The sequence below is a fragment of the Opisthorchis viverrini genome, assembly GCF_000715545.1.
Source record: "Opisthorchis viverrini unplaced genomic scaffold opera_v5_397, whole genome shotgun sequence".
In the NCBI taxonomy this organism is placed as follows: Eukaryota; Metazoa; Platyhelminthes; class Trematoda; order Opisthorchiida; family Opisthorchiidae; genus Opisthorchis; species Opisthorchis viverrini.
The window spans coordinates 79,986-94,350 of NW_008752051.1; the positions used below are offsets into that span (position 1 = coordinate 79,986).

General features: G+C 43.6%; 1 protein-coding gene across 1 annotated transcript in view; it reads right to left on the reverse strand.

Moving 5' to 3' along the window:
* Positions 1–12,798: 12,798 nt before the first annotated feature.
* T265_10663 (hypothetical protein) overlaps positions 12,799–14,365 on the reverse strand; it is a gene marked incomplete at both ends in the record, with an annotated part of 37,072 nt that continues 35,505 nt past the window's right edge. The window contains one exon of the mRNA XM_009177113.1: positions 12,799–12,950. Within this exon, the coding sequence (XP_009175377.1) occupies positions 12,799–12,950 (152 nt within the window). The remainder of the gene's footprint in view (positions 12,951–14,365) is intronic.

Here is a 14,365-nt window from a genome sequence, read left to right on the forward strand (position 1 = left end):
CAATAGACTGTCTGGAGATGTTCCTTAAATTGGTTTGTTTCATAAAGGAAACTACTCACAAGGTTGCTAGAAACTCTTTGACAGCCAACGACCGGTTTCGCCCTTCTTGGGGCTCATCAGGTAGGCGCATTCCCCGAGTTTCCGTCAACCTTATGTTCTACTTGGACCTAAATTGGACTGTTTTCGAGAAATACTCTCATTTGCAAATCAATTTGGTTTTCACGAGAGGCTCACTTGAATCTCTCCTTTGTGATATTCGGTTTTCTTAGATCAACATGTGCCTCTTTTCTACGTGTCAACAAGTCTTTCCCTCTTTTCAAAAATGAAGTTAAAATGTACATTCCGTATTTGGAGGTTGTGTCAAATATTAGTTGCTGCAAGTACCCGTCCGATACGGTAGGATTTACAGTATAATTTCAGCTAAATCTTGGTTTGATCAGATGCGAAAAAAGATGGAGGAATCGCAAAGTGTAAAGTCCCAGTCGATATTAAACAGATCAGCATTACGCTCAGTTCTTCCTATTCATTTGCAACGGGTAACAATACTTCCGGTGTACTGTAACATGAAAATCTGATGTTGTCTCTCTAACCGAATGTTCCAAGGAGTTTTCTATAAATACACTCATTTGCAACTCAGTTTGGTTTTCACGAGAGCCTGAACTGAATCGCTCGTTTATGGTATTCTGCTATTCTATTCAGTTGAGTATCTCGTGAAAACCAAATCGATTTGCAAATGAGTGTATTTCTCGAAAACAGTCCCATTTGGGTTCAAGTAAAACATAAGATTGACGGAAAACTGGAGACTGCACCTCGTTGATAAGCCCAAAGTGGAAGGGCGAAACCGGTCGTGGGCTGTCGGGGAGTTTTCAGCAACCTTGTGAGTAGTTCCAAGAAGTTCTTTCGACACTGTTCTTCTAGGCAGGCAAACCGCTTCAAAAACAACATGTGGTTGATACAGAAGAGGACTTTGTTAGCTGACAAGTCCCGTAACTGTTTTGAGAATGAATAATTCATTTCTCCCATTACGTTTATCAAAGAAAGACTTTTGTTATTTTCCATATCACACTGAATCATGAGTAATCTCAACGCGGTTTACACTGGTGAGTTTGAAGCTAGAAACCGTCAGCATTCCATGCATCTGATAACGAATGGACGCGGCGCGAACTTTCGAGATGGATGATATGGAAATAAGGACGACTCATTATCAGTCAGTAAACATCGACGTGAAATCATGGTATGATTGAATCACACGCAGTAAAATCGATTGTTCAGGTCACACTTGTTTGCCTTTCTGTCGGTAGGAGTAATTTGCTATGGTGTGGCATACATAGGTGTGACGTTTAGTGATTTGTGGCCAAAATTCATGCCATAATACGATGAATACTGCTCCGTAGCAATCACAGTCTTCTGTGTAATATCGTGTGAAAATCGACAAAACTCATCCCCAATTTGTTTTAATGTTCCGAAATCTTGGCAGAGGAGCTTTTTGTAAGCATGGTCACAACAATTTCAGAAAACACAGTCGCTGAAATTCTGGTCATCCGTCTGGCGGGTTTCTAACCATATACAAACAGAACCACGAGGTTCTCGATGAGAAAGGAACGAAGTCTGTCACAGTTCTCAGTTTGATTGTAACCGCTATCATTTCACGTCGTCATCCCCTGGCCTGCAAACGTTTCGCTTATCGAGCATCTCGCTGCATTTTCAGAGCGGCCGCTATGTTGCAGAAACGGGTAATGGAATGTTTCTAAGATGTCCAGAGTCCTTCGGTCGGAGGGACCAAGTTTCACGACAGTGGAGTAGAGTTACATTTGTCTTGTATACACGGCCCTTTAACTTCCGAGGAATCCTGTCCTGATGACGCCACTCTCACCCTGATTCTCGCGTATTAACTTCTTACAGCATACCGAGGGCCTGTGCAGCTGCCAAGATACGTCAAATAACTAATAAGGTCAAGCTCTTTATTTTAATGTTTCAGCGGAGCACAATAAATACCCTAAAAGTGAAGAACGCATGCCAAAACATGCGATAACTTCCAATATTCTGTTCTAAAGTACTCTGCGCAAACGACCAAGCTTTGAACACCACGTCCGTATAATCCAAGTTCATTAACCTCTTTTCCTGCGTGATTTCAACACTACGTTTCACGACTGTCACGAAGAGACTTACCGTGGTGTGACGGTTTGCACACCTCAGCGACCCATTGAGCTGTACTGGGGAGTGTCCCCGTGACACTCACAGAGTCTCTCATACCAGGTTGGTTAATGGTTAGAGGTCTCACGAGCACAGTCTCCTAGCTGTCCAGGTTGGGGGTTGGAACATATGACGACTTGTTCTGTAGTAATGGTAATTTGTTTGCATTTCCCGCCAAACACCGCTGCCTTGCGGTTAGGCTTTTGAGCCAAAGGCTTTGGTTGAGGACCCCAATCGTCCTCCTGTCTAGGTGTGGGCACCTTGACAGTTTCCCAGCCCACGTACAACCATGACATTCAAAAGCAGTGTAGCATGAGTGTTGAAAACTGATGTCATGTTCTGGATGATGATGATGACGTTTCACGGCTCATATGTTGGTGAGGACTTTGAACAGAGTATAACGCATCCCACTGCTCACGAGGATGCCTTTAGGCCACTTACTGTGTACCTTAACCTGACCAAAATTATGGAAATGTAGTGTACGAAGGATTTATATCAACTTCAAGGGCATCGCCTTCTGGGTTAGGAGAGTTGAAAGGTCTTTTAAAGTTGATTGTTGGTCGGCCATACGTGCCCGACCTGATGTCCTGTAAAGGTATGGTCAGTGCATGCCAGTGTAGATCAGAAGACCAATGGATGTTCTTGGAACATGCCTCTCACTTGCTGAATACCAGAGAAGTCAGTAGTCATATTACTACTTTTGTAAAACCGAATACAAACAAGCCCCCTAATTCTTCGAAGGGCGTTTTTCTCTGCAAATAGCACGCAAACAAATCAGGAGCCATTAAGACGATTACAACCCATCCGGAACGGGACTTTCAAATCAGATGACGACCACGTGATCCAAGGTCAAACGCATAAGTAGAGCAGCTCATGGATACTTCGGAAAGTCTGCTTCTGAAAGCGCAGTTAAATAAACAAGTTTTGATATGATCGAAAACTTTGTCTCGAGCTGTCTTTAAATCTTCGGCACCCCATAAGGAATTTATTTACAGAGGCGCAATCAAGACAAACGCAGGGCTTGATATTAACCAATCAGGAACGTGCGAGGAGCATGGAAAATCAATATAATCCAAGTCGTGGTGCTCGGCCGTCATCATATATATAGACGACCGGTCTGTTCACATGCTGAATGCCATCATGGCTTTGGTTGACCGATGGTATAATTCTCTGACGTCAGGGAGCTGTGCAGTGTGCGTTGGAATCAATATTTGAGTATGGTGTGGTAACCGTGTACGCAAAAGCGCACTGGTACATTTGACTACGTCATTTCATTCTAGCGCCGGTTAAACCTCGTAGGAGAGCCTGGCAATCGTCTGTCGACGGAAAATGCAATGCAAGCCATATTTGGAATTTCGTTCTACGAAAAGAAGTTTGCACATAAGGAGCTTGACCAGATTCTATCAGCTATTCTCACACCTGTCCATTCAGCCCAGCCTGTTGACATTTCACGTCTGTCGGTCGACAATCCATGGTGATACAGTTGAATGGAAACGAGGTAAAACTCCAAAAAAGTTGCGAACAAGAAACCATTCGCGTTCAGTGTCGGTTTATTCAAGATTTTATCGTTTCCCATTGTATTCTGAGTTGGTTCGTTACACTCTCCGACAGTCCATCCTCCAACGACCACTCCCATCGAGTGAATTCTCTTTGCTCTCAGGTGTCCCACTTTTGTAAGTTGTCCGCTGGTCTCCATATAAACGTCATTCCTCATGATACTTTATATTTTTGTCTAAATACAAACTTCTGGTGAAAGAAAGCGTGAAATCAGTGAAATTAAAGAAATATGCTTTGTTTAAACAGTCTTCCTTCTGTCCTGGGGCAATCGTTCTTGTGAATGCACGCGAAAGGGCAAAGTAGTGGAATTAATTTTCAATCTTATTAGAGCTCATCAGCTGTGCCTAACCTTGGCCGTACCGGGGTTCGAATCCACTTGTGATGAGTTCTAATCAGAGTAAAACTTGGGCCCAGTGCTTCTTCCTTTTGATGGGATTCACCAGAATACTTTCGCCAGGATAGGAGGATGACTACTCAGACGTCACGTGAATTTGAGCAGTGCTTACCCATGCCAGTGCTTGAACTCCGCATATCTGAAATACGACAGTGATTCTACAAACTCCCACAACAAATTTGCATTCCCTTAGCTGCGCAATGAATTACTTCATTGACGAAAAGGGAAATAGGCAGACGAAAATTTCAGTGAGTAGTAACGTATGAGTAAAAATGCACCGGAAATTCTAGTCTAGCATCGGGTTACCTCAGTCAGACACTCTGTTAGATCCTGAAATACTTTGAGCGAAGTATGGTACCTCCCGGTCATCACTGCGACCCCAGATTGGGTGGAGGCCGTTACAACTGGACACCTGAAAATAATCTGTACCTGTAGAAGGGAATGGTATCATCATAGTACGCAGTAGGCTAACAGTTTGGTCTGTCCCTCAAATATGACCTTGTGAAGATGACAGTTGAATAATATGTCAAGAAAATGCACAGACTAAGGTGATCCTACAAGAATATCTTTTGATTTTCACGCGTTGTCTTCAACTTTGTTCCCCAACCTCATGCCTTGCAAATATCTTTACAACAAGCGACGTTTTTCGCGTTCTGCGAAGCACTGATTGACTATCGGAAATCAGCCGTCAAAAACTTCAGCGACAAACCTACCCATCTTCAAAAGCTCTTTGGATTTTTATGAAACGTCCGGGTAAAAAAACTTTCACTGAGACTTGACATTTTATCCGTCTACATCACGAGAATGAAATCCTTTCGAATCCCTAGAGATGAAGTCGGTGAACTGAAACCACTTTTAATCAACTAGAACGGCTTAAAAATGATCCGCAGAACAGATCGGTTTAGTTTTTCAGAAGGTATCAGACGATATCGGCACAAAAAAGCATTACTTTTCAGAAGGTAGTTAGCAGTCTCCAGAGCATTTTTGACAGTCTGAATTCACACTGTCCTCGAATCAGCCTTGAGAGTGCAATTTCACATGATCAAAAGTGATTTACTGCAAGTGCACGTGTTGATTGTTTCCACCCCCACCTTTGTGTCCTACGGCTGCTGCTCCGGTGTGTTCCTCACCCATAAAACCCCTGTTCATAGAAAGTGAAATGAGCAAATACTACTATATTTGCGTCAGTAATATGACACTTCCCCCTGGTGCAATAATTTTCATCGATTTCCTGATGATGTGCCGATGAATTCACGCACATGCCAAACAGGCCGAATGCGTACAGAGTTCACAAAAAGTACAAACGAGGACACTGAGCCTTAGAATGTGGGGTACTGACATGCGTGGCAGTTGGTCGACATAACCAGGACAGTTTCTGGATCCTGGCCTGCACCGTTGGTCAAGCTAAACCAGAGCTCAAGCATGAACACGTTTACTCATTCAGCTGTACATCTAATATGCACTGGTAAGGTAGTCGTACAACACTGGGTTCGCATTTTAGAAGATCCAGCACGGTCAAATATATACACCGGATATGATCTCTTGTTGGAGCAAAGATCGAACCCCACCCCCTCACTGATTTGAACTCACCAGACTAACAGAACCGAAGGGATCGTTCAGACGACTTATGCACGTCCTGTTTAAAGATAGGCTTGAAAAATCCGTGGAGAGTATCAACACAAAACATGTGAGCGTATCAAAGAGTAGAAGAGATCATTGTTGACGGTGCTACACACCACGTCTTAGCAACAACTAAAGGTTCGGCTAGTATAATTTCTCCATGTCTGGAGAGAACATTTTGATGGAACGACCACAGATGGTCACTACAAGGAGCTGAGAATGCTTTCAAAAGAAAAAGACATTTGGCTGGCTACTCATAAGCCGCAATAATTAAAAAAATAGCCTGTTCAATCACTCGTTGTTGAGTATGAAAGGGTGATATTTTTATTTGCAAATCAGAGGGGTGATTTCTGCTCGATAAATTTCCGGAAACTGGTTAATCCTACATTTTAAGACAGGTACAGATTGATTGTTGACCTGTTGGCCGAGCTCTGCAGTTGAACTGAAAACCTCTCGCCTGCGATATCATTGGTACGGATTTGATTGGTCATTTTTCTTCTTCACTGTCTGTGTTTTTGCAGTTCCTGAACAGTATCTAGTAACTTTAAACTGATTGATTGATCCGAAGGGGAATTTCGCATCACTTGGTTGGACAGACTGGAACCTGAGGTGCGTTGTGACCTCAGTTCCCTATATCTGGTTGGTTCATTGGACACCTTTGTTGTGATTGGCGCACTTCTATCTTGCTTTCTAGTTCATGGGCCACTGAACCTGCCAACCGTTGGGAAGTTTCGGCACTCAACACTAACTGATCGTACCACGTGACAAATGAGCGAGACTTGGTGGAGCATATTCGCATGAACAAAAAACGCCGTAAACAGTAGATTAATGAAATATACTCATTTACATATCAATTGGCTTTTCACGCAAGACTCGAATGAATTTCTCGTTTATAATATTCAAAGAGATTTCAGAGACCTTGTGAATATGAAAAGTGACTTCAGCAAGTTTGAAGGCACAATTTCTTTGTATCCGGCTGATGATTTTTCAGGTGATGGATGAGACACCCATTGTGCGAATGAACGTAGTACACGAAGCGCTTTCCGATGCTATGTTCCGTTGAGAAACACGCCAGTAATCTTGTTATGATCAAGCTACAATCACGGCAAACATTTCCTCGGAGGTTCACCAAATTTGACTCACGTGAACTCAAATGGAAAAGTCAACTTGGATGGTTTTGTCAACCGCATCTCGAACCAGTTTGTTCCAGGCAAAGAATGAACACGGTCGGGAAACTACTCCCAAGAGGAGAGTAAAATGATCCAAACAGAGAACTGGTTCACTTTGCGAAAGATGAGTCTCTTGTAGAAGAGAAAACAACCTGTCTAACTTAGTTAAGAACTCCGTGTTTGCAGATGTGTCTCATCACTGGACTAACCATAACCTTGTCTATTTGCGTTGAGTAGCCAGTGAAAGACCCATTTCTAGTATAGGTGAATATCATTCGCCTAGTAGGATGGACCAGCGGGAGGCTCAGTTTAAGACCCCTCTACGGTGACGAAAATANATATTCAAAGAGATTTCAGAGACCTTGTGAATACGAAAAGTGACTTCAGCAAGTTTGAAGGCACAATTTCTTTGTATCCGGCTGATGATTTTTCAGGTGATGGATGAGGCACCCATTGTGCAAATGAACGTAGTACACGAAGCACTTTCCGATGCTATGAGAAACACGCCAGTAATCTTGTTATGATCAAACTACAATCACAGCAAACATTTCCTCAGAGGTTCACCAAATTCGATTCACGTGACCTCAAATGGAAAAGTCAACTTGGATGGTTTTGTCAACCGCATCTCGAACCAGTTTGTTCCAGGCAAAGAATGAACACGGTCGGGAAACTACTCCCAAGAGGAGAGTTGGTTTACTTTGTGAAAGATGAGTCTCTTGTAGAAGAGAAAACAACCTGTCTAACTTAGTTAAGAACTCCGTGTTTGCAGATGTGTCTCATCACTGGACTAACCATAACCTTGTCTATTTGCGTTGAAGAAAAAATGAGTAGCCAGTGAAAGGCCCCTTTCTAGTATAGGTGGATATCATCCGCCCAGTAGGATGGACCAGCAGGAGGCTCAGTTTAAGACCCATCTACGGTGACGAAAATAAGCAAAGCTATTATCAGGAATACCACATTTTTATCTTTGCTATGAGGGGACAAATTCGTTTCAACTACTGAGTTTTAGCGAAAAGCCTGCCCCATTAGCTTCAATTACCAACGAGGTTTGCTACCAATAACAACCAATACGTAATGAACTCACATCACCCTCTCCTAGGCTGCACTCCTCTCGTTCTGATGCAGTTATTCCGACGATTACACATTAATGGGGAAGCACTGAATTCAAGTTTTGCTATTATTAGAGCCCATTGGCAGCGCAAATCCTTGGGCATGCCGGGGTTCGAACTCTGAACATTTGGAATATTAGGCAAGCGTGTGATCAATACTACACCAATCCATGCATCTGAAGTTTTACATTCGAAAAGGCAAACACATTCACTTTTGATTTTTTGGCCTGAATGAGGACTCAGTAGCTGTCCGCTTGTGTCGATCGATTGGCCCGCCGGTCACAACTTCCTAGTCAGACGCTTGAAGCATTTCCGACAATTTTTGGACTAGCTGTAAGTCGTTGCAGGATTTGTACCATTCACCTTCATAACAGTTGCTGTCCTGCTGTCCTGGAGTGTCAATACTAGAATAGGGAGGCACTGCGTCCGAGTTTCCCTCTATTGAAAATGCAACATGTTCCCCGGAGTGCTTCGTGCAAAACTGATCTGTTCAGGCATTTTGGTTTAGCTACCAATTTGTCGTATGAAACTTCTCAGAGAGAGCTTTACTATCGTGAAAGCTAAAAAGTAGTTAAAACACTGTAAACAATGGATCCAGCTGGGTTCCATGTGAGTCACTGGAAACACCGAATTAGTTTGCAAATGAGTGTATTCCGCTAATTTCTTGAAATTTGGTCTCAACTCAAGTATGGGGTCGATGAAATCCCGGGTAACGCGCCTACCCCCAAGAAGGGTCGAAGAATTTTCAGCAACCTTTTGAGTAATGTACTAAGTCTACAAATGTATCGCAATGTCTGGAATATCGTAACAACTGAAACATGAGGCGGCTTGGCGCAGCACAGTCAGTTACTTGAAAACACCATAAACGTGAGGTCCAGCTGGATTCCAATCTCTCGGAAAACCGAATTTGTTTTTAAATTACCAAATTTCGCTAACAAGCAGTAGGTTTATATATGTGGTAGACTGTCACGTTATATGTGGCTGTTGAATCTTCAATACGACAGAATATATTAGAAAACAATGAGTTGGAACTGAGATGGCGTAGTCAAATGTCATTTCATTGAGGCAGTCTTAAAAAAAGACCGGGCTTGATCTTGAAGAACGTGTCTAGCAGAGTTTTGTGCAGCTCACTGAGAGTCATATTTAAATGAAGCGAAAACACGCCCCAGCTTCCAGTGGACACATTAAAACGACCTCAATAAGTGCATCAATATGCCCCAACCCCGATTTAAAACATGCGAGGAAGAAGGTTAAATGTTAGGACTGAATTTACGCGGGACGGTAGTCGCAATGGAACGATGGCGCTACTCAGAAGAACTAGAAGGAGGTGGCATTTTGTATAGAGGCAATATGACTTTTGTCCTCTACAAAGCGCCTGGCACAATCGGAATCTCTCTGTGGACGGGAGGCTACGATCCCGATTACTTTACATACCGAAAGAAATGAGATCACAGATTTAACTGCCTACTCATGACTTGTACCCTAGGTGGAGAATGTTCATCCCCCAATATGTTCTTTCAATCGCGTCCTGTGAAAAGCGTTTGTTGTTTTCACACTGCAGGCACCCGTAATCTCTGGAAAAGTTTATCCAGTGCTCAGATGGGTATCTGTTTATGAATGCCGAGGATTGTATTGCTTACATTCACTTCAACAGTTTTTGTGGTCCCTCATGATCCTGAGCTACTTGAAGGTATAGTAAGCCTTGTGCAGTCTATTCATGGTCTGGATGCTTAGGCGTCTGATGAAGTCGAAAATTCAAGGGGTAGGTGTAACCAAAGGTTTACTTCAGGTCGCACAACTATGGCCATCACTGACAAAAGCCCAAGATGAGAACCCCGGTGCTTTACTACCGTTTAAAGGAAGAAGGCCTTCGCTGCGGAGTTATTTATTGGAAAGTGCCAATTGACCAGTTACTAACTATTGGACAGGGAAGCAAACTCTCATTTGTATCCTATTTACAAAAACTGAACATCCATCTTCTCTTGAACGGGTCTTCCTGAACTTTCCTGGATAGTCACCGACTGTGGCTAAAATGCAAGCAAATGCTACAAAGCGACTCCACGAAGTCCGCAACAGATCTTACTTTTCAAGAGACGCAATGCGAATTTACCAGAAGAAAACACACCACTCGCATGCCTCCGCCGTTAGTAGTATCACCGTTACACCATGTCAGTTTATTTGAATAAAGTCTTGTATGGGAAGAAAGAACAGGAATAGGGATGTAAACTTGGGACTTGAATTAGAATACCTTCAACACTTATTCGAACAATCTGTCAAAACGCCGCTTAGATGAGTCAGCAACCGTATCGTTCAATGTCTTCAGCTAGGCACACGTAGGGTGACGTGGGCCCGAATCCTGTAAGATGTACGGACACACGAACACTCACAGTTTTCGTAAGCCCTTCATTCTCGTCTGCAACGTTCTTTCAGGTAGGCGATGTCTCAGAACGCATAACACACATGGCCTTGGGTTGCGTCGGCTCTTGACTGAAATGTCACCTGCTTTCACCCGAAAACACTCCTCTGATCACCTGTTTCCGGGTTCCTGGTTCTAGCCGATTCCAGCTGTAGGTCCCAGACATGGACGATCAAAGAACAGGGAAGTGATTCTGTCAGGGAGCGTCCAGACATGAAAAAAGTACATGTGCAGAGAGTGACGCATCCCCAAGGTCACCATCGGTACGATACGTCCAGAAAGTAGGTGAGTTGGCGGCTCTCACCAAACACGGCTTAGCAACATAAGACCAGTGGAGTGGGGCTGAAAGTGTTCACGACCGGAACATCGCCATTGGCTGTACAGAGCGAACAAGTGAACGACCATATTTGGCCATTTAGTCATCCTATATATTACGCAGACGCTCTGTATGTTTTGTCCTGGCAATACAGCCGTGTCTCCAGTTCTTTGTCTTCTCCTTATCGCGTAGTCTGGCAGGCTCAGTGCAGGCGTAACCAATAGACGGCCACCCACGATACAACAGATCACAAAGCCTACAGCAAACAACATTTCCACAGACTTCTACCTCGAGAAAATGTTAAAACCAGTTGTTATTTAGAATCATTTTTTCCGGTCAGCGACTTCTCTAGGCTTTCCAAAAATCCCTAACAAGCATCAACCTCATTTTACTAGCGAGGAAAAACTTGGGCCGGGTGTAAGAAAAATCACTCGATTGCGGTTTCTGTAAACTTTGTAGACGACTTCTTCCAGTAAGCCCAGCGTCATCAGTGGAAACAAGGCACCATTCCTTTGTAAAAGTGATACTACTGATGTGGGTCTGTGAGTAGTATGTTTTGAAGTAAATCGGCTCTGCTTCCCTTGAAAAGTGAAATCTAGTGGGGACCTTGTGGAGCAACAGTCAATGAATATCCGGGAAAGTTTGGGAAGACGCGTTCAACGAGAAGATGGATATAGAGTTTTTGTAAATAAGATGCATTTGAGAGTTTTACTCCCCTGCCCAATAGTCTGTAACTGGTCAGTTAGCATTTTGTAATAAGTAACACAGCACCGAAGACCTTCTTCCTTTTTTCTTGAGAAGGAAAACATGGTAGTTGACATGTGTTAGTGTGCTTTTGTACACAGCGTACACATCATCCCACGCTGAGAGAAGGTCACGTGACTTGATCAGATGATTAGCAGACTACACCGAGAAACCACTCGTATAAGACTGCGGAAATTTACCAAATAATTGCATATAAATAACGGCGTTCGTCTGTTCTCTCTTCAGTTATTTATAAGTAGTACAACAGTCTTTCCAATCACACCTGTGATGTACAAAACTCGAACCTGTAAGGGTGCACACTGAGGAAAGACACGTAAGAAGCAGGACAAGAAAACATCTGGCCAAAAAGGAAGCATTAGTAGTATTTAGTAATTCACATATCATTTCTAATTGGCTGTCTTGTCGTACTCGCTTGAAGAAATTGATAATCAACTGGGTTTCAGTAAACTTTTCCGTCAAAAGTGAAGAAAGATTAGGCGGGAACTAATCAATATTCAAACTATTTCTTTGGCAACTTAATGCAGAATTTAGTCCACAATAGATGTCCGAATCATCAAGATCGACTTGAGACTAAGGCTAATGCCAGGTGATCGGGTACGGGAACACTGATTCTCCCAGTGGCCAGGCTTGCCACATATGTAGCACCACCGGCTCGTTCGAGCGTGCCTCCGTGATTCCGTCTTCACGGCTGCAAGCGAGTTGGTTCACTCTGGTCTGTGGTTTGTCCAATGTCAAATCATCCCTGTTCTCCTGCGGCTGCAACACGGTCGGTGATGCCTCGGCAAATGCCAGTGCGAGATGCACCAGCTCCTCCACACGCAACTGGCCAGTCGCTCTCTTCAACCGCAACTGCGCACCAAGCGCAGGCTGCACTCCTCCGATGAACTGGTTGGACAGCAACTGGTGGCGTGACACTCCGTCCAGCCCCGGCAAAGCGCAATCCAACGACCGCTGTAGGTTGGCGAAGAACACGGTCGGGTCAGATCCTCCGGGTGCCATCCTGGCCGTCTTGAACCGCCTCACAGCCTCCTAGCGGTCGGCCGGTGCGTCGAACTCAGCAACTAAGTCCTTCTCCTTTCATTTTGATTCCGTAATTTACTCATAATCTTAATCAGTAGCTATTGGCGCGCATTTGGCTTCGTTTGTCCCGCTAGAAATATTGATTGTTTGAATTACACACGCCGGTGGGCTTGTTCCCAAAGTCAGTATTCTTCACGCACAGCGTTTCTGACCAATATAAACAGAACGGGGACAGATTTTTACCCCAACTTTATCCGAGGAAAATACACCGACCACCGTAACGGTGATTTGTTAATCGGATCATTCCAGCGGAAATAACGTCTGGGTAGAGCGCTCGTGACTGCTGAGAGTGAAATCGTCTTGGGTGGTAGTACACAAATGTACCTCTCTACTGTGCAGAAAAAAATAACGATAGGTGGGAATGTGATCTGCCCGTAGGATGAGTTGCTACAAACAATTTACTGAACAGAATTCAGAAGAACGGTCAGTATCTTCAACTCATGTGTGAACTACCCCGTTTAGTCAGGTAGACGGAAAATTTCAGCTAATTGCGATTGTTTGTTGTTTGGGTTCAAGTAGAACATATTGTTGACGGAAACTCGGGGACTACACCTACCTGATGAGCCCTAAGAAGGGCAAAACCGGTCGTGGGCTGTCGAAGAGTTTTCAGCAACCTTGTGAGTAGTTTCCTTTATGAAAAAATTGTTTGTCTCGTTTATCCGAGAGTTTTATACGTTCTATGGTGGTTTCACCCTAGAAGTGGAACCAACTTATGCTGAAAAGCCGAGAATGACTGCACAGTACTTTCAATTGTGTTGAGAATCACCAGTAGTGTGCACTTTACGAAACTGAGTGAGTTTCGAATCTGTGATCTTCCTTCCAGTGGTTGGACACCCAATCGTCTAGCCACGAATGGCTGATCAATTACACCAGACGCATCACTAGCAACGACGTGATATTTAAGTGGCTTGGAGATGAACTCCTGATCAGGTATGAATATCTTCGGAGTCGGTTTGAATCTCATGGTCTTACGATTCTGTTATGACGTTTATTTCCCCCCCTCTCACGTGACCTTTGTCAGCAATAATCGCAATTACCTGATTGGGTGAGCAGTGGATGAAAAGAGAAGGCGTTCACGAATTATCTGCGTTCTGAAAAAACAGGTGATCCACTTGCAGTTGCAAAGTTCTGGAACAACAAACGTCACATTCAGTAATTCTTATGGGGGCAAACAATTCTATTGGTCTGATATATCAGACTTAGTCAGATTGCATAAAAATCTGTTTTTCCGACAATATGCTTTCTTTCTTGTCTGCTTTTCAAAACGCAGAGTGGGATATACATTTGCCAAACATTGAAACTACACACAACTTGAGTTCAGACGAAATTCGGCTGGGATCCCTCGCTCTCTCACATGTGAATCACTGCGTAGAGTGTGAAGTGATTCGCCACTTCCAGCATTCGGAATCATTCAAACGTCAGTCCTTTATCCGTCCAAAGTCCATCAAATTACCCCCGAGTTTGAAGTACACTGAAACATTTACAAAGTTTTGAATGTCTTGACGGCCAGGTTCATTGCCTGATGACAAATACTACCTGGTTGCTAATCTAATCACCTCAGTTGGAATGATCACAGTTTTGGGCTGATATGTTGGAATCGCTCGGAATTGCTCATTATCATCATCACCACCGTCATCATCATCATCAGTATCAACAACATCATCATTATGATCATCATCAGTATCATAATCATCATCATACACATCATTATCATTATCATCAGCATCATCATCATCATCATCCAAA